This window comes from Siphateles boraxobius, unplaced genomic scaffold (genome assembly GCF_051911475.1).
Source record: "Siphateles boraxobius isolate OS27281-9 unplaced genomic scaffold, OSU_SipBor_1 3, whole genome shotgun sequence".
In the NCBI taxonomy this organism is placed as follows: Eukaryota; Metazoa; Chordata; class Actinopteri; order Cypriniformes; family Leuciscidae; genus Siphateles; species Siphateles boraxobius.
In genome coordinates, this window is record NW_027508919.1 from 17,222,450 (window position 1) to 17,246,384 (window position 23,935).

A 23,935-nucleotide genomic window follows, 5' to 3' on the forward strand; every position below is an offset into this window, starting at 1 on the left:
GGAGTCGAGCGCCGTGTGTGTGGGAGGAGAGAGCGAGAAAGAGACGGAGATGGAGGTGGATGTGATAAGAATGCTTATAAGCTGAGACAAAACGTGAAAACATTTTTTTTTTTACTCAATGACAGTTTAAGATATTTTCGCTGTTTCGTTATAGCCTATTACTAAACATCCGAAAGTGGCAAATCGGTATAGTGAAAGATGTGTCTATGGAAGCGGTAGGATGCTAGGGCGACAAACGTATGGCTGTGTTTGAGCAAGCTAGCCCGCTGTATGTTGAAAAGAAAAGACAATATAGGTGGTGTGAATGAAAGAAGAGGGCTTCTCTCTTGGGTGGACATGTTTTGAGAGGTGTGGTGGAGGGATGAAGGCGGCGTTGATTTCGAGACGGCAGCGGCTCTTCTATCGGCTCTTCATATGTGCTGTCGGGCTCATCGCCATCACCTGTTTCGCTCGAATTCTTCATGTTAGAGGTGCGTTTATTCATTGACAGAAATCTTTCCGCTGCTAATAATTATATTTTGTTCAATGTTTGTTTTGTGCGTAGCCTATTTCCCGTCTAATGTTATCTTATTCATTCACGCACACACGCATGTGAGTATTTTTCATTGTCTTGGAGATGTGGAACATCAATTAACAAGTTTCTGTCATAATGTGTTTCTGTGAGGCAATGTGGCTGTGAATCAACCATATTATGCAGCTATAATGGTCAAATCCAAAAATTAGACCCACAAGGAATGAAGAACTGGGTGAGAATTGTGGGAGTGTTGGAATGCCATAAATAATCCACCCTAAATTAAAAACAAAATGTTTAAGAGGTTCTCAGACATATGTAGACCTATTATTTTTGACATACATCAAGTGGTGTCACAGTAAAACTCCAAAAGGAGTTGGGGAGGAGGACAGCGGCAGGAATATAATTGCCTTTTTTAAGGGCATCACTTGCAGCTGCTTCAGCCTGACATATTTCACAGTGACCTCTTCAGAATCTCTTGAGCATTGTTACCTGCACATCACACCTGTGTATTGGGCCTTCTCTCACTATCACTCATCATCAGAGGTTGAAGGGTTGAATCAGCAGGGGTTTAGAAGTTCTTCAGACATCAGAGAAGATCAGTCCAACAGTGTCCATTTAATTACATTCCATTTTTTAGAGGTACCAACTTTCCGTTGAAATTTATGTGCTTCTATGGAGCAGATAAAACCTTTAAACAGCTGTTTTACGACAATTAAATTAATATGACAGAATATAATGGAACCAAATGTTTACATAATGTATTAAAGGGGTAAATCCACCCCAATTGAAAATTCTGTTATCATTTACTCACCCTCTGGAACACAAATTACATTATTTTGAAAAATTTGTCAATGTTTTTATTATTATTTCTGTCAGGACCACTATCGTCAAATACGATTGACAATTAGCATACAGTTAGGATTGGCGGAATGGTTCTGTTCTGGGCAAGAACTCCCTGCGCATCCATGCAGCCTAGCATGGATAAGAGCAGGGAGAGCAGCAATAACCCCCCTTAGGGGGTCAGAACAGAACCAACATGAATGTATTGCAGATATCATTAATGCAAGATTTTAAAGTACAACATAATTCGAGAATTTATTCTGATTCAAAGGGCAATCAGAATGCCAAACACTGACTGCACGAGAGGAGGAGCTGGGGATGGAGGAGGGTAATTGGCTCCTGAGAAACGTGACAGCTGCTGATAACACTGAAGGATCTTATATGTATACAGTGATAGGCATCGTATTCCTATAGGTAGACGTGGATCAGCTGAGAGTCAGTTGATACGAGTTGACTAACGTGACCTACCAGAATTGGCGCTACACTTAATTACTATTCATTTTATTAACACAATTGACAGTCAGTTGGACCCCAGCATTCTTCAAAATATTTTCTATTAGGTACCATAGAATAAAGTATTTCATACAGGTTTGAAATGACATGAGGGTGAGTAAATGATGGCAAAAAAAAAAAAAACTATAATTTTAAGACTAGGGACAATTTGTTGATGCATAACATGTCCATGTGCTTTAACTGGTTATCATTTCCTTTGATTTTTGGCCATTTTGAATCACTATTTTGCCATACTGTGGTCTGACATATTTATAAGCGATAAAATATAAGTACTCACAATTAATCGACTAACAGTGATCTGATAAAAGCTGGATATATATCATTAAAGCTTGAGAGAAAGCTGTTAATTATTGAGAATATACCATGTCACACCTCAGGATATGTCATCTTCCCCATGAGTTGTACCTGCGGTGACATTTCCACACCCTGTCGAAAAGCACAAACAGATGCTGACATAGATGAGGGGGAAAAATGTATAATGTAACCTGCTTCTGTGTGTTCATTCTTCTGTGTTGCTTATAATTTGATCTTTTCACAGTGCATGTAACTTTTCCAGCTTTGTCTGTGTGAGTAATGAGTTCCTCTGGGAGGCTGAGTCTGAATCTTAAAGGGCACCTATTATGCAAAATTCACTCTTACATGGTGTTTGAACATAAATGTGTGTTGGCAGTGTGTGAGCAAAAACACCCTAGAATGATAAAAATCCACCCAGTGTTTTTTTTTTACAATCTCAATAAATTAGGCACCGTCTCAGAACGAGCTGTTCTAAGATCTAGCTCAATGTGGCGTAGAATTGAGCAAGCCCCACCGACGTGGTTTGATTGACACTGTGGTTTTGGCATAGACCCCGCCCTCGGTGATCTGTACACCATCCTCCATTGTTTCAACGACAGCCGGTGTTCTGACGATTTGTGCTCCCTTGTCGAAAATGTCTCCTAAGAAACATAAGTGTTCTGTTGTGGGATGTAATAATGTACATAGTAGTTTTCACTTACTTCCGACATCCGAGCCACTGAAAACGCAGGGGATGGATTTTATTTAGGATGGAAAGGCGCCACTTAAACATCCAAAATATGTTTGTTTGCGCGAATCATTTTCTGACCGACTGTTTTGTGAACGAGGGTCAATACAAAGCAGGTCTTGCTTCAAAGTTAATCCTCAAGTGTGGATCGTTGCCTACTGTTCGCGATCCAACGTCACCTCCAGTAGAAGTAAGTGTATTTTAAGATTTTTGAGCAAATAGTAATTTCAGTCGATGTCAGCCAATTCAACTATAAAAGCGTCTAAAGTTGTTGTCGTCGTCGTAGGATGTCTGTGTATATAATTCAAACCTTGTTTGTATAGTGTGTAACCACACACTTATAAACATATTTTTTAAAGATATTGTATTAAAAACTGCATGTTTTCTGTAAAGACAAGACATCAAAATTGCTATGTTTATACAAAGGCCAGCACATCGACACGAAGCTGTAGAACAGGGGATATTGGCGTGCAGACAGAAACATCACATAAATGTAATTTCGTTTGTACGTAGCAAACGTTATCACAGTATTTGTGTTTGTAGTTTCCAAAAATTGCGCCAACGTTATCACAGTTTGTGTGTGTCTGTGTGTGTTGCACATCCATAATTGCAAAGGGGGCGCGATTACAACTCTATAAGTACATACCAAATAACCCTTCCGAGACGTCCTGGTCCATTCTCATTTGTGTTTCTTCTGCCAGAGTCTCTTCATCATCTGGGTCTGATTCCGGTTCAAACATGTACGGCTGAATGCCATACAAAACAGCGGGTCTCTCACTCTCAGCCATTCTGCTTCTACCGACTGTTTATTGCCATAGGTTTGCAAGTTACGCCCTCATCTAAAGGCAGGGCGGGGATATGCAGCTCATTTACATTTAAGGTGGTACACACCAAAACAGCTCTTTTTAAAACAGACCCCAAAAATGACATTTTCAAATGGTTATAATAAATTAACTGTGGGGTATTTTGTGCTGAAACTTCACAAATACATTCTTGGGACACCCGAGACCAATATTAGCCTACATCTTGTAAAAAGAGGCATAATAGGTGCCCTTTAAGCAGCTCCTAAAAAGTGCTCTTGAAATTTACAGCTGAATGAAAGAGTGTGATTTTATTTTAGTAGGCTAACTGAAGCTTCATTTTAATAATAGACTGGAACATTACCATGTCAATCACAATGAATGTTTAGACGTGGATCTATCGACATGTCAAAACCTAGAGAAACCATATAGCCTATACTAGATGAATTAGATGTTAACATCTTAGCAATTGACAATAGACCATTCAATATTTGGTGATGACTTTAAAAATTTAACACTAACCTCATAATTGAAAATAAAATCTAATTATAAAAAAGTAATTTTAAAATATATAGGTTTCTGTTATGTGTAAATCATGCTCTCTTGAATCACTATTGTGCCGAAGTCTTAATATTGTGTATTAGAGATGCGCGGATGGGCTATTATTTCATCCGCAACCGCATCACAAGACATCCGTCCGCCATCCATACACACCAACGTTTTTGACCAATTTTCCCGCCCGCCATCCGCTGATACAAGGCGCTGCTGATGACAGCCGCGAGACTAAAAACCGCCCGCCACCCGCCCGAATTTAATTAAAATATTTTTTTTCGTCACGTCATGCGCCTGATCCCCGGCTATAACCGCCGACCGCGCATCTCTAGTACATATTTTCATATGCAGGCATTTAACCTATTGCAGTTATGCTTAGAACTGATTAGTTTGCATATGCAAATGAGAACTATCTTTGTCATTTGGTTCTTTAGTAAACCACACCCTCTCTGGGCTCAAATCCAGTTCCACACCACTCATTAATCACTGCTTTAGGATCAGGTTTCCATGGGAACTTTAGAGGATGGGAGGATTCTGATTGCCTCATTCTTTTGCCTATTTTTAAATAAGTTGGAGTTTAAGTTAGATATATCCTGTCCAAAAGCCTGAAAAAAATTATTAAATTAGAATAGAATGCATAATACAAGCATTTTTTACTAGACTTCTGCACCCTGCACTGTATCTTTGGTGTATATATATATATTGCTTAAAAAGCTAAATTTGTGCCATTGCAATGACTTTCATAAAAAAGGACATCTTGGACCAACTGTATAAGTAAAAAAGATAAAGGTATGTGTTATGGATTTTTACAGCCCATTCCAAAGAGGATTCAGACCTGACCTGGGCCGGGCGTAAACTAACCCAGCAAATCATCAAGGAGAACCAGACATCAAGCACACCCAGAGCTGGTGAGTGAAAGCCTGAGCACTTCTCTCTCTGTATCTCTGTCTCTACCTGTCTTTCTGTATCACATCCGCCCATATCTCGTTATCTTTCCCCCTGCCTCCTCATTCTGTGAACTGATGCAGACAGGTGCCCTCTTCATAGTCAAGGCCCCTTTGAGGCTTGTGTTACTAAGCAACAGAATCCCTCATTTCAGAACAGAGGATAGTCTGTTTTAAGCATTCAAAATGTGCCACTTTAGAAAGATTCGTCATATGCCCTTTTTTTCCTTCAATCAACTCCACAAATCACTCATCGACAGAGGTTTCAAACTCCAAATATCTCACTTTTAATTTATTGATCTCATCTTTAGAAACAATATTCAGACAGTTCTGATGTCCTGGAACCCTTAATGGACGATTGCACGGGGTTGCACCTTCTGAACTTTTATACATGATGCTGTAGTCAGTGTCATGAATTACATAGGCCTATCTATCATTTAAAGGGATAGTTTACATCCGTAATTTACTCACCCTGTTGTTGTCCTAATGCAGTATGCCCTTCTTTTGTTTTCAGACCACAAAAGCAGACCCGCTCGCAGTCCATTTAGTCCATAGTCCAGATAATGGCAGAAAATAGCGTACAGCATCAAGCTTTTAAAAAAAAAAGAAAAAGGATGCAGAAGTATGTCAGAATGGTCCCATGCGACACGTGTCGTATATTCCAAATGTTCTAGGGGGTATACAGTATACCATACCATACCATTTTTATTTATATAGCACATTTAAAAAACAAAAGTTTACAAAGTGCTGAACAAGAAAAAACACTAATATAAAACACATGGAAACACATCAAACAACAAGACTACACAGCTCTCAAGCTGGGTTAAAAGCCAGGGCATACAAGTGTGTCTTAAGACGAGATTTAAAACATTCAATGGTCGGAGATAATTTGACCTGTGATGGTAACTCATTCCACAGTTTGGGTGCTGCTGCTGCAAAAGCACGGTCACCCCTGGTTTTTAAACTGGTTTTTTGAGTGACCAGCCGAAGTTGGTCAGTAGACCTAAGGGATCGTGGGGGGGTATAGACTTGTAAGAGGTCTGAAATATAATGAGGTGCCAACCCATTTAGTGACTTAAAAACAAACAATAAGATTTTAAAATGTATTCTAAAATGGACCGGAAGCCAGTGGAGCGAGGCCAGCACTGGTGTAATGTGTTCATGCTTGCGAGTTCCGGTTAAAAGACGAGCGGCCGAGTTTTGTACTAACTGTAAGCGTGAGAGAGAGGATTGGTCAACGCCAATGTAAAGCGCATTACAGTAGTCTAGCCGTGTTGAAATAAATGCATGAATCACATGTTCAAAGTGCTTACGAGATAAAACCGGTTTAATTTTAGCTAAAAGCCTCAGATAATAAAAACTGGATTTAACAACATTATTTATCTGTTTATCAAGTTTAAAACCACTATCCATTTTCACACCCAAATTTGTCACTACGGGTTTCGCAAATTGTTGCAGGTAGCCCAGGTCAACAGAAATGTTATCACTGACCCGACTGGGGCCAAACACAATGACCTCAGTTTTATCTTCATTTAAATTTAAAAAGTTTGAAGACATCCAGTCTTTAATATCTTTTAAACACTCTAGTAGAGGTACGAGGGAGTTTTCACCTTTTTTAAGGGGCAGATATATTTGGGAATCGTCCGCATAGAAATGGTAGGAGATGCCATGCTTTCTAATTATGCTTCCTAGGGGAAGGAGATATAATGAAAAGAGAAGTGGTCCAAGAATTGAGCCCTGTGGAACACCGCAAATAAGGGGGGCAGTAGATGAACCAAAGTCCCCAAGCTTTACTGAAAAGCATCTTCCAGACAAATATGACTTAAACCACTGCAAAGCAGTGCCCCTGATACCAACACTGTGCTCTAGACGCGAGATAAGAACTGCGTGGTCAACTGTATCAAATGCGGCGGTGAGGTCTAAAAGCACTAGTATGGCAGAGTTACCAGAATCAGTGGTTAATAACAGGTCATTAAAAACTCTTAAAAGTGCAGTCTCAGTGCTATGAAGTGCCTTAAAACCAGATTGAAAAATCTCAAAAATACCATGTACATCTAAGAAAGACTGCAACTTTAAAAGTACAGTCTTCTCTAAAATGAGATAAAAGGAAGCTTCGAGATAGGTCTGTAATTGGATAAAACCAAGGAATCCAGATTTCTTTTTTTAATCAGGGGTTCCACAACTGCTTCTTTAAAATATGCTGGCACAACACCTGCTGCCAGACTACTATTTATGATTTTTGAAACATTCGGGCCAATTGTCTCCCAGGTTTCCTTAAAGATGCGAGGGGGCACAATATCAGTAGGACAATATGAGGATTTTAGCTGAATGACTATTTTAGTGAGATTTGAAAGTGACACAGGCTCAAACTGGTTGAGAACAGTTGAGCAAGTGCTAACTATGGAAGAATCAAAAGCAGCGGGTAATATATGGGCTCTAATAGTGGCAACCTTGCCTAAAAAGAAGATTAGAAATTTTTCACAGACTTCAGACGAAGCTTCCAGACAGGAGGATTGTGAAGAGTTTAATAAATAATCAATAGTTTTAAAAAGAACACGGGGTTTATTAACGTTTTGTGAGATAATGTCAGAAAAATATCTGTTTTTTTCGGCTTTAGCAATTTTCTGATATTTCCTCAAGCTGTCTTTAAGGACTTCATATGATACATGAAGCTTGTCCTTTTTATGGTAGGGTTTGTTGAAAAACAAAACAAAAATGAAAAATTTCCTGAAAAATCCTGACCTTGTCCGTTGGTGTTCGGTGCAGGGCACGCATGCATGACACTCTGAGTTGATTAATACAAATGCGACATAAAATACAATTAATCCATGTACTTTCTTCTCTGAGGTAAATATATCCGTTCTGTTTGTCGTAAAAAGAAGCTATCGCGTTCACATCAACTGTCTTTCTGACTGTCATCTAACAACTGAGATGAAGAAATTACACGGATACTTTTTTTTCATTTAGCAATACATGTAATATACGACACGTGTAGCATGGGACCATTCTGTAAAACAAAAGCTTGATGCTGGTGGTTATTCACTGTCATTATATGGACGAGCGCAAGTGGGATTTTTTTTTTTAAATTCTCCTTTTGTGGTCCTAAAAAGAAAGAAGGGTAGGCTATACGGCATTAGATCAACCCCAGGGTGAGTAAATGATGACTTCTTTTTCATTTTAGGGTGAACTATCCCAAGATGTTTCATTCACTGAATATAATTCACTTTAATATCATAAAAAACACTGTTTTGCTAATGATTATTTGCTTGCATTGTTCACTCATCACAAATGGATTATATGAAGTTATTTCATTTTTGATGACATTTAAAAGCTACTTCATCTGTATATATTATTATTCTTGCTTAGATGTCATTACTGTTTAGTGAAAGGCTTATAAATATTTAAAAACAGCTAACTAATGTATCAGTGGTAGTGTAGGCTGAGCAGATCATTTTTGGGGAACAAATGTAATAAAATGTAATGCACTAAAAGGCATTAAAATCGTTACAGCCCTTCAATTATTCATAAATCCTTCTGATTTATGAAATTCAATAAGGAAGTACTTGGTCAATTTAATCTTAGATGTAACTGATCAGCTGTTGCTTCCAGCTACAGTATGCATTGCGATAATAACAGTTGATATTATTGCTCAGAATAATCAAGACATATTCCCCATTACATTTGCCATATTATCTAGTGAAATGGCACTTAAAATAATTGATACATGTAGCAAATTAGATGCAAAGTTTGTACGTTATAAAAAAAGTGAGAAGTTTAAAAACTTAAAAGCTCTTATTGTTATTATTCTGTGCATTTAAAGGGGTGTGATGTCCTCCGTCGTCTCTTTATTTCTTGGCTGTTTCTTAAACAGCTGGCCTCTTTAAGGCAGTCAGAGCAAGAACAGTCTTCACGCTGATTGCATCTCAAGAAGCTGTGGGCTAAAGTATTACCAGTCCTCTGATTTAACTAGGCCTTCTCTTCCTGGCCTCTCTGCACTATTACAGATTAGCTTAAAGGCTGGTCAATTCAATTGCCACTTAGATACAATAGACAAAAGCTTCTTAACAACCTTAAGTTAAATGTAGCGCATTCTCTTGATAAAGGCTACAGTGCATCAATGAAGTGAGAAAGCACAGCACTAGATAGGTTAGTGTTTTCAAAGATATAGATATTTTCTTGGCCTTCTTTTGTTTTTGTATCTAAAATACTATATATACATCTGAATATGCGGGGATAGATATTCCCTTATCAGTCACAATTTTTCCAGCCAGAAGAAACTCTTAGTAACCCAGAATAAGGTTTCATAGCCTCTGTGCGCTCTCAGATGAAAAAACATTTATATGTGTCCTTTAATGTAAACGTTAATGTGCTAAATGTGATTAGCATCCGTTTCAGTTCAGACCAGAGCTGTCAAGATTGTTTTATAGTGATATTCAGGGGTTTTATAATATTGTAAGCCTTGCTTTATGGATTGCATAGGTTCTCTGTGCTACTGTATACTGTATTCCTACTGGTCTTTTAACCCCATCTCCATTTTAAAAAAATTTCACTTTTCCACCCAGCTATCCATGAATTTCCAGAGGACATCTTCACTAAGGGACAGAGGAGACATGGGGCAATTCTACTGCATGTGTTTTGTGTAAGTATGCCACAGTCCAGTGATAAATATACAGAGAACTGTTTGGTGCAGTGATTGTGACTGTATCAGGCAAAGTACACTACTGTTCAAAAGTTTAGGGGCTCAGTACATTCTTTTTTTTTTTAAAGACATGAATACTTTTTTCAGCATTACATTGATCAAATGTTACTGTAAAGACATTTACAAAAGATTTCTGTTTCAAATAAATGCTGTTCTTTTGGATGTTCTATATATCAAAAAATCCTGAAAATATATGCGCAAAAATTTTAAGCAGCTGTTTTCAACATTGCTAAGAAATGTTTCTTGAGCATCAAATCAGCATATTGTAATGATTCCTGAAGGATCATGTGACAGTGAAGACTTGAGCGATGTTGAAAATTCAGCTTTGCCATCACATGAACGAATTACATTTTAAAATATATTCAAATAGTCATAATGCTTTAAAATAAGGATTTTATATTTTAACATTAGTTAACTGTTAACATGAACGTCTGCATCATTTATTAAACTTAATGTTAATTTCAACATTTACTAATACATTTCTAAAATAAAAGTTTTATCTGTTAACATTATTAAAAATCTCATGTTCATGTTTGTTCACATGCATTAACTAAACTAACATCAACAAATGGTTAATAAATGCTGTACAAATATATTGCTCATTGTTAGTTAATGCATTGATTTCCATTACACGAGAGTAGATGTTAAAACCTCATGCTGATTTGTACTCGGCTTTCGCCAAGATAAGCACCAACTAAGACGTAGCTTTACAGTAACCTATGCTTCTCCATCCATTTACGCTTCTTTCCATCTGGTGACGTGAATCTCCTTCTGTCTGGTGTTAATAGTGTATTTGCGCGTCAGCACACACAACGGCTGCAACCACAGTGCGGTCCCCCCATAACAACCCTCTGGATTGAGCGGAGTAGGGAACATCTCTAGGGTCTTCAAGTGGGCACCTTCCGTCCTCAGTGTTTCGTCGACTAGCCCACGACACCTCAAGAGGGCTCGACAGTGACTCTGGCGTCCCAGAGTCACCCCCCTCCGTCCCCCACTCAACTCAGCCCAGCTTACTGACCTCTACTTCCCTCTTGCTGCTGAGACCTAACCACAATCTCACAATCTCTCCGCAACCCAACCATACGTGCCAACCCGTTTGACTAAGGCTGTCGAGCCCCACTGGTGCGTTAATATGCAGTTTCAGTGGCAACGGTTCCGTATGGCATACAACCTACCGCAAAACACGATATCTGCCCAACCACCCGTCATTCACGCAATATACACAGGAACGTAATGACTGTAAGTACTATACAACCTCTACAAATAAACCAACAGTGCTGCTGAGACCTAACCACAATCTCTCCGCAACCCAACCATACGCGCCAACCCGTTTGACTAAGGCTGTCGAGCCCCACTGGTGCGTTAATATGCAGTTTCAGTGGCAACGGTTCCGTATGGCATACCACCTACCGCAAAACACAATATCTGCCCAACCACCCGTCATTCACGCAATATACAGAGGAACGTAATGACTGTAAATACTATACAACCTCTACAAATAAACCAACAGTGCTGCTGAGACCTAACCACAATCTCACAATCTCTCCGCAACCCAACCATACGCGCCAACCCGTTTGACTAAGGCTGTCGAGCCCCACTGGTGCGTTAATATGCAGTTTCAGTGGCAACGGTTCCGTGTGGCATACCACCTACCGCAAAACACAATATCTGCCCAACTTCCCGTCATTCACGCAATATACACTGGAACGTAATGACTGTAAATACTATACAACCTATACAAATAAACCAAAACCTTCAAGTTTTCAAGAATACTACGAAACCGTAGCATGGCGGCCTGTACTCAGCCAGCTAGAATCTTTCCGTCTCAACCACAGCCAGTTGCTGCTCCTTTCTGCTGCTTCAGATAAGTTCTTTACTGTGCGACGCAACTCTTGACCACTGAATCCGACGTCTCTGAGGAACCGGGTTGTAGAGTGTGCCACAAAACCTCGACAACCCACTTCCACTGGATAAACCTGGACTCTCCATCCTCGCTGTTCTGCTTCAGTGGCCAGATGAGCATACCGCAATTTCTTCCTCTCATATGCCTCATCTACCGCATCCTCCCATGGCACTGTTAACTCTATCAGTTGAACAATGCGTGCTGATCCAGACAACAAAACAATATCTGGTCGTAGGTTAGTGGTGGCAATCTCAGGTGGAAAAATAAGCCGTTGATCAAGATCAGCCAGCATCTTCCAGTCCCTAGCAGCTTCCAGTTGTCCTGGGCGAGAATTGGTGTTAGCACCTTGTCTTGGTGGTTGCTCGCCTGGGCGGAGGAATATTGTCTTCTGCGTGTAATGTTTTGCTAGAACAGGCGGCAACTTATTGGTCACACTACGCTTGCCTTCCAATGCTAAAGCCAAACATCGCAATACTTGGTCATGGCGCCAAGTAAACCGACCTTGGCTAAGAGCCACCTTACATCCTGTCAAAATGTGCCTTAATGTGGCAGGTGATGAACACAAAAGACAAGAGGGATCCTCTCCTACCCAGAGGTTTAGGTTCTGCGGTGATGGGAGAACATCATATGTTGACCTAATAAGGAAACTGATCCTACTCTCTTCCATTGACCAAAGGTCTTGCCAGCCCATTTTTCGTTGTTCCACACTCTCCCATCTCATCCACTCTCCCTGCTTGGCCTGGGAAATGGCCTTTATACATCTCATCCTCTCCTCCTGCTTTCGCACCTCGTTGACTACCAGCTTCCTCCTTTGAGCTGGGCCTGCCTTGTGCCATTTAGGAGGAGCTAAACTGAGCCCAAAACCCCCTCTTCCATGCTGTACCTGTCCCACGATATCCCCAATTTGAAGGTCAGCCTTTGCCTCTACTACAGATTTCTTTGCTGACCACTTTCTACCAGTTTTTACCACAGGGGCTGCCTCCCTTACACATTTGTCGCGTGACTCTGCTAAAGTAATTTCCAGTCTGACCTTGGCACACTTAAACTCCTCGGTTAAAGCAGAGACTGGCAGCTGCAATACTCCTTTACTATAAAGTCCCACTCTGCTGAGGCAGCGTGGAACTCCCAACCATTTCCTGATGTATGAACTTATTAACGCTTCCAGCTTATCCACTGTTGTCAAAGAAACCTCGTACACAGTCAGTGGCCACAGCAACCTTGGCAGTAGACCAAACTGAAAGCACCAGAGTTTTAGTTTGCCTGGTAGAGCACAGCTGTTTATGCTCTTCAACCCTTCCACTGCTTGTCGTCTAACTTCTCCCACTCGAACTGTGTCCTTTAGATCCCCATCGTACCATCTCCCTAGACTCTTCACTGGCTTCTGAGAAACTGTTGGTATTGCCTCACCATTAATGAAGAATATTTTATCTACTACCTTGCCTTTAACTATTGAGATGCTCCTTGATTTAGAGGGCTTAAATTGCATTCGTGCCCATTCAATATTATCTGTTAACTTCCCCAATAACCGATTAGTGCAGGCTACCGTTGTAGTCATGGGTTGTCATGTCATCCATGTATGCTCTGATTGGTGGTAGTCGCATCCCAGAAGCCAAGCGCTCTCCTCCTACTACCCATTTTGATGCCCTAATGATTACTTCCATTGCCATGGTAAAAGCCAGTGGAGAAATGGTGCATCCTGCCATTATTCCAACCTCTAAGCATTGCCATGTAGTGCTGAATTCTGGAGTTGAGAAACTAAATTGCAAATCTCCAAAATAGGCTTTCACTAAATTTGTTATCGACATCGGTACCCTGAAAAAATCAAATGATGCCCAAAGAAGCTCATGTGGCACTGAACCATATGCATTAGCCAAATCCAGGAATGTCACGTGGAGCTCCTTCCTCTCCTTTTTAGCTGATTGTATTCGTTGGCAGATAACACTGATATGTTCTAAGCATCCTGAGAATCCTGGAATGCCCGCTTTTTGAACTGAAGTGTCAATGAAGCCATTCTTTAATAGGTAGGTTGACAATCTCTGAGCAATAATGCTGAAGAAAATTTTGACTTCGACGTTTAATAGTGAAATAGGGCGAAACTGACTGATGCTTGTAGCATCTTTTTCTTTGGGTATAAAGACTCCCCCTGCTCGGCGCCATGATCTAGGTACAACCTGCTTTTCCCAAGCCACTTTTATCAATTTCCACAGAATCCTTAGAACTCCTGAAGCACTCTTGTACACTCTGTACGGAACTCCATTAGGCCCTGGACAGGATGAAGCCCTTGCCTTTCTCACAACCTGCTCTATCTCTTTCCACTTAGGTGCACAGACCTCCATTTGGTATTCTGGTGGATTGACAGGTGGGATGTCTGACGGGATTGACATAGGCTCATGCCTTTTTGCATCTGTATGCGTTTCCTCCAAATATCTCTCTAGCTCAACCCTAGATGCTTTTAAAGTGCCATTCTTCTCACTGGTGAATAACTTCTTTATGAATTTGAATGGATCTTTATAGAAATTAGCCCTCGCACGTTCCTTCTTTTTGTAGCGTTTCCGTAGGCGCTCAGCTCTGCGAAATGTTGCAAGCTTATCTTTTATGGCCCTTTGTAAGAGATTGAGTCCCTCCTTCTGACTTTGTTCCGCTCTTTTCCATTGCTTCCTCAGCTGTCTCCTTTCTCTAACTAACCCTTCAATTTTCTGCTGCCGTCTAGACAATCCAGGAGTAGTTTGTACTTTTTCCTTCCTTTTTTCCACACCAAACCTCTCACTTCCATATGCGTAAATGATGTCCCCAAATTTATCCAGCTTCTTTTCAACTGTACCAGTTAATCTTTCCAATGCAAAGCATAGATCTGTGTTTACCGTGTCCCATGCAGTTTTCTCACTAGCTCTTGGCCATCTAACTCCAGGCCTATGCCCGTTGAGGTTCTTTTCTCTCTTATGCTGGTTAGTCTGACCGGGTTCACAAGAATCAATGTGTTCATCACTAACTGTGCAAACCCTCATCTCCTCTATGACAGGGGTGCTGATAACCTGCGACCTGTGGTTTGCTTCCTGTCGCTGGATTTCATTCGACTGGCTTGACTGACTCCGTAAGAAGTACTGATCAATGCGAGGCCCTTGTCCCTTCTCCCTCAAGCATTTCATTTTCCCTTGATGAATCTTCAAACCCCTGACCGTTGTCGCCTTGCTCCAGCCACAGACACAAGCTTGGAGTTCAATGGCTTTGCTAACTGCTGAACCTGAACTAGTCTTTTGTGAAGTACTCTCCATACTCATATCCGTTTCCATTCCAAAGTCGTTAACCATGTTGTCCACCATTGAGTCATCTTCCGCCCCTGCTCTCGCAGACTCTAGGGGTATTTTTCCTCTTTAATTTTTCAGAAGCCTTTGGCGGGTGTCTCCAGCATCATGTAAACACAGAGCTGGATACTGCCGACAAGGGTAGCTAACCCTTACCAGCCCCATTGGGGTCTCTTTCCTTCTGTCAGCTGTCTCTCCAGGCTGTCACAAGGTCTTTCCCTTGTTGCCAGCCGCACTATTCACCGCAGTCACTGGACGTATCCAGATCTTCATGATTTCCATTACACGAGAGTAGATGTTAAAACTTCATGCTGATTTGTACTCGGCTTTCGCCAAGATAAGCACCAACTAAGACGTAGCTTTACAGTAACCTATGCTTCTCCATCCATTTACGCTTCTTTCCATCTGGTGACGTGAATCTCCTTATGTCTGGTGTTAATAGTGTATTTGCGCGTCAGCACACAAACGGCTGCAACCACAGTGCGGTCCCCCCATAACAACCCTCTGGATTGAGCGGAGTAGGGAACATCTCTAGGGTCTTCAAGTGGGCACCTTCCGTCCTCAGTGTTTCGTCGACTAGCCCACGACACCTCAAGAGGGCTCGACAGTGACTCTGGCGTCCCAGAGTCACCCCCCTCCGTCCCCCACTCAACTCAGCCCAGCTTACTGACCTCTACTTCCCTCTTGCTGCTGAGACCTAACCACAATCTCACAATCTCTCCGCAACCCAACCATACGCGCCAACCCGTTTGACTAAGGCTGTCGAGCCCCACTGGTGCGTTAATATGCAGTTTCAGTGGCAACGGTTCCGTATGGCATACCACCTACCGCAAAACACAATATCTGCCCAACCACCCGTCATTCACGCAATATACAGAGGAACGTAATGACTGTAAATACTATACAACCTCTACAAATAAACCAACAGTGCTGCTGAGACCTAACCACAATCTCACAATCTCTCCGCAACCCAACCATACGCGCCAACCCGTTTGACTAAGGCTGTCGAGCCCCACTGGTGCGTTAATATGCAGTTTCAGTGGCAACGGTTCCGTATGGCATACCACCTACCGCAAATCACAATATCTGCCCAACCACCCGTCATTCACGCAATATACAGAGGAACGTTATGACTGTAAATACTATACAACCTCTACAAATAAACCAACAGTGCTGCTGAGACCTAACCACAATCTCTCCGCAACCCAACCATACGCGCCAACCCGTTTGACTAAGGCTGTCGAGCCCCACTGGTGCGTTAATATGCAGTTTCAGTGGCAACGGTTCCGTATGGCATACCACCTACCGCAAAACACAATATTTTTCCATTAAGAAAGGTTAACAAATGAGACCGTATTTGTAAAGTATTACCGATATAACTGATATAGCCTGTTAATTTCCTATTTTTTTAGTTGTTTTTAACTTAAGTTTTAAGTTTTTTAGTACAAGTTTTAAATTTGACTTGAAATCTAGTTTGTGTAGAATTATAGTTTGTGATTTGACCTGTTTGCAATAACGATGAATAGCAAAATTCAAAAGAATGAAATAACTAAAAACGAAAGACTTGCAGGTACAGTCTTTGATAGCACTGTGTTTGTGAAGGTTAAGTACTGGATCTCTGCTGACCTGTCTTCTGTGTGCTGTTGTGACCACAGGCAGTTTATATGTTCTATGCCCTTGCTATTGTCTGCGATGTCTACTTTGTCCCCTCTCTGGAAAAAATCTGTGCGGTGAGTGTTTTTTGTTACTACTAGCAGGAATCTCAATGTTACTGTGTAATAGCAGACCATATTCTGAGCTGGAGTTTGTATGTTCAGAATCTGCACCTCAGTGAGGATGTTGCAGGTGCCACCTTCATGGCAGCAGGCAGCTCCGCACCCGAACTTTTCACATCTTTGATCGGTCAGTATCAATACAGTATAGTATTTTTTTTGCAATGCGTTGTCACTGTAAATAAGTTGTCAATAAGCAGTTGTCTCTTCATATCAGGTGTGTTCATCACCAAGGGAGACCTGGGGGTGGGAACTATTGTGGGATCAGCTGTCTTCAACATCTTGGTCATCATCGGAGTTTGTGGAATATTTTCTGGACAGGTAGATTATGCTTGTTTTAATATATTAAATAAAAAACTTTACAGATTCATCTTGTTTGTTTCTTGTGACTTTTCACCATTCTTGCTTCACAGACCATCATTCTGACCTGGTGGCCGCTCTTCCGCGACTCCACCTTCTACATCCTCTCTGTGTTGGCCTTGATTCTGGTAAGCAGCACTATATTTATCTGTCTTGTGTTTTGTAGTCACACTTAATTAAGGACATTTATGTATTTACTGTTGTGTATTTCAGGTCATATATGATGACAAAGTAATCTGGTAAGTGTGCCAAATTCATTATAAAGAAGGAGTAAAAATCTTCATTTATATTTGAACAAGTGAACCAGAGCTTATTGCATTATCATAAACATCATTGTCGTAGGTGGGAGACTATAATCCTCATATCAATGTATGGAGTTTACATCCTTATCATGAAGTGAGTATATAACATTTTTACTTACCAGTCAATAATAATAAAATAAAATATAATCTATAATAGTATGGTAACTATGTATGTAATATATATTTATTTAACTTATTTACATATTTATATTTTTGGTCAGTGCATAATTTCCACAGTATATAATATTAGATTGTGTGTGTCCATTTCCAGGTTTAACAGTCAGATTTTGGGCTGGGTGGAGCAGAGGTTTGGTATCCCAGGTCATCCGTGTTTGGTGAGCAGTCTGTGCAGAGATGTGTCGGTAGGAGAGGCAAGCCCCCACTGTGACACCTCCATGATCCTCTTGAAGAAAGGTGTGTGTGTGGGTGGAGGGTGGAGCTGTGTGGATCATACTGAGAGGTTGTGCATTATATAGTACCACGTCTCTCTTTCTCTCAGGTCAGAATGCGGGTGGCCAGGACTCCCCGGTGGTGATGGTGGATGAGTTGATGAGTCTACACCCTCACCAATTCTCTTTCTCAGAGGCAAGCCTCCGTGTCATGATCACGCCCCACTTCTCCCCCCGCACTCGCCTCAGCATGGCCGGACGCATGCTCATCACTGAGGTACTGGCTGGATGCTTGCCCGCTTTTTGCATGTCTGGATGGGACAACTGCACCTCACTCGCTCAACCAAGAATATGAATTATCAGGCTAATTTCATGTATGGATTAAAGGAAGCAATTAATAGAGTTCTCATGTATGTTTTATTTGTGTATCAAATTTGTCTCTGAAGGTGGCTGCAAAAAATTATTTTGTCTTTTTTTCCTGTTAAGATATAGGTGTGAAAACAAAATTTTAAGAATCATCACTCAAAAAAAAGTCATACTGACAGTGTATATAGTGTGTATCTTGAATTATCTTTCTCGATCCATTATATTATGAATACTTTTAAATATTTTTTCTTGTTTTAAGCATAAATCAAAAGGTTCAGTCAGAAAATATTGCATGTGATATAAGAAAACAAATTAATTCAATATATATATTTATAAAGTCTTATTATCTTACACAGTGTTTAATCTCAAATTATAATATCACTTATGTTCTATTGGGAAACAAAATAAGAAAAATAGATTAAGAAAAAAAATCCGGGCTTCTGCTAAAATTCCTTAGTAGAGTTTAAAATAGATACAAATGAGACAATTGTTCATATTTAGTAAGAAAAAAGTAATTGTTTTTATTTTTCTTCAGGAGAAAAAATTGAGATGCAGGACTTTCCATTTGAGCTCATTTAATGTCATTGCTGTCTTGGAGAAATAATAAAGAGATCTCATTTATGGTTTCTCTTTCCTATGGGTCCTTTAACACGACCCTGCTACTGTAACATCTGCAACAGGTATGATGGGGAATGATCCAGTCCTCAGAACGTCTGCTGTCATTTCCTGTATACTCTTCAAATGTCAATAATAGTATTTCTATCTATAGGTTCAGGCATCCTCAGACACTACTCCTGATTTCCATTTTTGTTTAAACTGCTGGAGATCTTATGTAACCACCATTTTGTTGTTTGTTTGGGCAAATGCTTTATTCCATCTACAATTGTTTACATGACTTGCTTGTTGGCTTGACTCTTGCAGCTCTTGCATGTCATCTTTAAGAGGCCCCAACGGGCTGCGCTTTACTTTGGTCTTGCGGTGTGTTCTGCAAGCTTGATTCTTCAACTCTGTCTTCACCATTTCAACCTCATTGAAGCGGATCACATTGGGTCTCCCCTGCACAGTGTACATCTCTCACATCTTCTGCCTGTCTTCCACAGAGGCAGAGACTAATTCGAAACAGGAGCCCTGGAGACAGCAGTGGCAACGGATCAAGGGACACTGCCGGCCAAGATGGTCCAGGCATGGAGGGGGTTCTTTGGGGTCTGGAGAATGGAGGGGCCCTTGAGAGTGAAACGCAACCCCTAGAGGAACCCAGACAGAGGGGCCAAGGAGAGGAGTTAGAACGTGTACCAGATATAGAGGATGCTCCGCCTGAAGAGGAAGAAGAAGAGGCAGATGAAGAACAACCCTTCAGACCTCTTTCTGTGCTAGGTGAGTGAATATTAAGGATGAATTACAGATGTTTTTCTTAAAACAATTCGCAATCGATCCACAATTAATAAAAGTAACATAGATATTAATTTAACAAACAAATATTTGTATCATGAATATTTTTAATATATGAAACAAGTAAGCTTTTTTTGTGCAATCCTTATAGTACTCTGTTATTTTGCTGAAAAATTAGATTACTGTAATCCAGAATCATTTTAGAATTTGATTATGACTCCCTGAATCAGAAACAAACTGAATCATTCCTCAAATCAACACTCAAACCTCTAGTGGGTATGTGTACAAATTATACCGAAACATTAAATTAAAACATTATTCAGACTATTCAGAATAACAGGACAACACAAGTTTATTGTGGTTCATCTGTCTCATTTTTTTCCCCACATCCTGATTAGGAGAATGGTCCTCATTTTTAGCCCATCAAGGACCGTAATCCATTAGTCTAAGAGCCATTTCTAGATAATGGGACCATGCATTTTAGATTTGTACACTAGTGTTATGATTACAGAAAAGTGATGAGAGCTCTCAAATCTCTCGGGGTTGATGCGCCTTTCAATCAAATGAACTCCATCACTGCTGAACAATCGAACGTTACTGAAGATGACAGGAAGGGTGAAAATGCAATTTGAAGAGCTCAAAAGGGATCCCTTTAAAACGTTTCAGTAAAAGAAAGGAAAATAAAGAGAGATCATTAATGTTTCATTCAAGTATCATTGTCTATATAGACAGACTTTGTTCTGTGACATTTGATTGTATGTGATACTCTCTTTGTCCTGTAGGTGGCGTTAAGGAGCCTTGCATGAAATGGTAATGATTTGAAGTACTTTTATCCACAGAGGGGTGCTGGGAGCAAGTGAAGTGGTTGTTTTCATGGCCTTTAGACTCCCTGCTGTACTACACTGTCCCTAACTGTGTTTTGCCGCGCTGGGAGCGCTGGTTCATGGTTACCTTTGTGGCCTCAACACTCTGGATTGCCGTGTTCTCCTACCTCATGGTGTGGATGGTGAGATCAGCCCTTCGGTGCTCATTGTCACTGGAAAAACACCATGTGGAAATGTTTGTTTGTCTCAAAATATGTAGAATGGCCTGTTTATGATTTTTGTTTAACATACAATATCTTTGTTGCAGGTCACCATCATCAGTTTTACATTGGACATTCCAGATGTTATCATGGGTATTACCTTTCTAGCAGCAGGCACCAGTGTCCCAGACTGCATGGCTAGTCTCATTGTTGCCCGTCAAGGTGCTAAGATCTCCCCACTCTTCCTTTTCTTGACCACATATTCAATTTTATCGATGAATAAATGAATGAATGTGTCTGGTGCTGCAGGCATGGGAGACATGGCAGTGTCCAACTCTATCGGCAGCAACATCTTTGACATTCTGCTGGGTCTTGGTTTCCCATGGGCTTTGCGCACTCTAGTGGTTGATTATGGGTCAATAGTGAGTTTAAATTCTTTTGAATTAGGAATAGAACTCGGTTGTCTACTAGTCTGTGATGCATTGCGATTCTTTCTCAAACTATTTTGGATGGATCCACAAAAATTAAAGGAAAGTAAAAAAAAAACTATTAAATAATAATAATAAAATCATAAAAAAAGAATTTCATATTGAAATTAAATTAATATATTTAAAGCAAATAAATATTTTTAGACAACTTTTAAAAATCTTGAGACTCCTGTTCCATCCCTAATTGAAAACATACTATTTCTATCCTTTCTATTTGATTTAGTTTGCCATATGAAACAGAATTTTGTGTATTGTGCAGTATTTTTGTGTTATTTATATACTATTATAGTTTTTATTAATATTTTGGATTTAGCTTTTATTTTTATATTTACAGTTTTTTTACAGAGTGTAATAAGTTTTAGTTATTTTATGTGCTTTTTGGCATTTATATTAGTTTAAAAAAACTATTCGGGTTTTAGTTGACACTGACGAATAGCAAAAAAAAATAAAAATCTTGGCTCAGAAAATGTTTCGAATACTAATATTAATAACCCTGGTTCTGCGTGCTGTGTTCCGTGTTCTTACAGCAGTTTCCCCTGGTCTTCCTCTAGGTCTTCATTAACAGTAAGGGGCTGGTGTACTCTGTGATTCTCCTTCTCGCTTCTGTTTTTCTTACTGTAAGTTCATCATTGAGAATTTGACAACTCTCGTCTCATATTATTTTGTAATGTTTGTCTCATGGCATGTACATGGTCTGTTTTCTGTATGTCTGCACAGGTACTGAGCGTGCACCTGAACCACTGGAGGCTGGACCGGAGGTTAGGCCTTGGGCTTATGTTCCTGTATGTCATCTTCCTGCTCTGCGCCATCTGCTTTGAGAAACTCTAGATCACACTATTCGTGTTTTGCTTAGATGTAGGAGAGATCTAGTCATAGATAAACATATTTTAGCCCCAGTCACTGCCTTATTAGTAGCGGTTATTTCAGCCATGGTTTGAACCGTGACTCTGCTCTGGTATGTTAAGAACAGTCAAGTTCTACACACGGCTTTAAGCCAATCACCCGCTAGACAGTGCTGCCAAACTCAAGGAGACTGTACTGCATACCGTACCTCTGAAACATTTCTACTTAAAATGCAGAGCTTCTTTAAGAGAACAAAAATCTGTTTCAATTACATTACCAGATGTGATGAATTTATAAAGCAGTGTTAAATGTTTACAGCACACGGAACACTTCCTCTAACCTTGCCTTTTGCATATTTCTATTCTGAAATCTTGGAATCACAATCAAGCATGGTGCGAAGAAAAAAACTGACATTGGAAAAGTGTTACTACTGAAAAAAAGATTTATGTTAACTCTTGTACAGAGAAACACTCAATTTATTGCATTACTTTGCCTTATTTATTTTTAGCTCTGTAAAAATTGTGTTTTTGAGGATTTCCCTGTTTTAGTATATTTAAGAGCAGTCAGTTACTTTTTGTGTTGTTCCTTAAAAAAAGAAATATTCTGGTATTTTGGAAGACAGTTGTTATAGTATTTCTGATTAACCAAAAACATTGCCTGTCTTTGGTAAGTGTTTACATACCAAACATGCAGAGTTTTATATAAAGTGTCATTTAGAGGTGTCTGTTGCACATTTTGATATGTTGTAATGAAATAGTTACTTTTGTGCCCCACTGCAACATGAACTATGAACATGAGAAAGTAACAATCAATTAAATTGTAAAATTAAAATGTAGCCATTATTCACAATTTATACAAAGGCCTTTATAATTTAATGAATATAATATATTTTCACACTATGAATGACACCTTAATAAACAACATACCTTAATTGGTCTTTGCACCAAATGTAAATGTTTGGAATTCAATATAGTTATAATAATATAATATTATCTTATAAACAATATAATCCTATATTGCATACTGTTGATGTGTCACGGCTTGGCAGATGAAACAGACAGATGAAGGTAATTTCCAACGGAGATAATTTTTAATGAAACAAGCGGGTTTAACATAATGTAACAGCGTGTCCACAAGACATGCACACAAACAATAACCGACAAGGAACTGAACGGGGAGAATATATACACAGGGTAAACGAGGGAACTAACTAGACAAAGGTGGATGAAGGTTAACTAACCAGAACAGGTGCAGACAAGACAGAAAAGAATAGTGACACTATGGAACAGATAATTAATTATTATTAATATAACATATTAACAATCAAAGTCATGCACCGTTTGATCTGAATTTTTTTTTTTGGGTTAATTCTGGTACAGATATTTTTGACCTTTAACTTTGTATCCTGATTAAACATGCTTATGTTTCAGTTATCTTGTATATTTAATTTGTATTGCTTAAAAAGTCCCTTACCAATAGTCAATGTTTTCTTGCTTGTGGTTTGCAGTTCTCTTAGTACTAATGAAATTGTAAATTATTTAATTTCTCTTCTTAAATGTCCTGAAGATTTTCATCCTACCACTCATGATAAAAAGTGTGTGTTAATTAAATTAATCTGAGAAAAAAATAGTAGCTGACATGACAAGTTACAGCCTGACTGCTGTAAACATCTTATTATGCCACTGTTTAAGGTTCAGTTCTTCCCTGTTTATTTTCACTTTAAATGTCACATAATGATGATATGGCTCATTATTACTATCTCACCAATTGTTACAGTTCTGTCTATATTCTTAAAGATATTTGTGTGTTGTTGAGTGCAATAAAACAAGGTCTGTGCAATACTGAAGATCATCACTCTCATGAGTCATTTGCATTGTTCCCCATTTGAAATAAAGTTTCATTTTGTAAAAACAA

General features: G+C 39.7%; 1 protein-coding gene across 3 annotated transcripts; it reads left to right on the forward strand.

Annotated features, from left to right (window-relative positions):
• slc24a6a (solute carrier family 24 member 6a) lies at window positions 1–23,935 on the forward strand. 3 transcript variants are annotated; one of them, XM_077248042.1, is made up of 17 exons: window positions 1–470; window positions 5,053–5,148; window positions 9,747–9,823; window positions 16,744–16,818; window positions 16,906–16,990; window positions 17,078–17,181; window positions 17,274–17,348; window positions 17,434–17,459; window positions 17,563–17,616; window positions 17,794–17,936; window positions 18,022–18,107; window positions 19,378–19,651; window positions 20,506–20,672; window positions 20,798–20,912; window positions 21,000–21,112; window positions 21,730–21,795; window positions 21,896–23,935. In XM_077248042.1, the coding sequence occupies exons 1-17, from the start codon at window positions 305–307 to the stop codon at window positions 22,004–22,006; spliced, it is 1,833 nt and encodes a 610-aa protein (XP_077104157.1). In that variant the 5' UTR covers window positions 1–304; the 3' UTR covers window positions 22,007–23,935. The 3 variants fall into 3 exon arrangements, with proteins under 3 accessions (XP_077104157.1, XP_077104155.1, XP_077104156.1); XM_077248040.1 differs by having other exon boundaries at window positions 14–470; window positions 18,022–18,188; XM_077248041.1 differs by having other exon boundaries at window positions 282–463; window positions 18,022–18,188.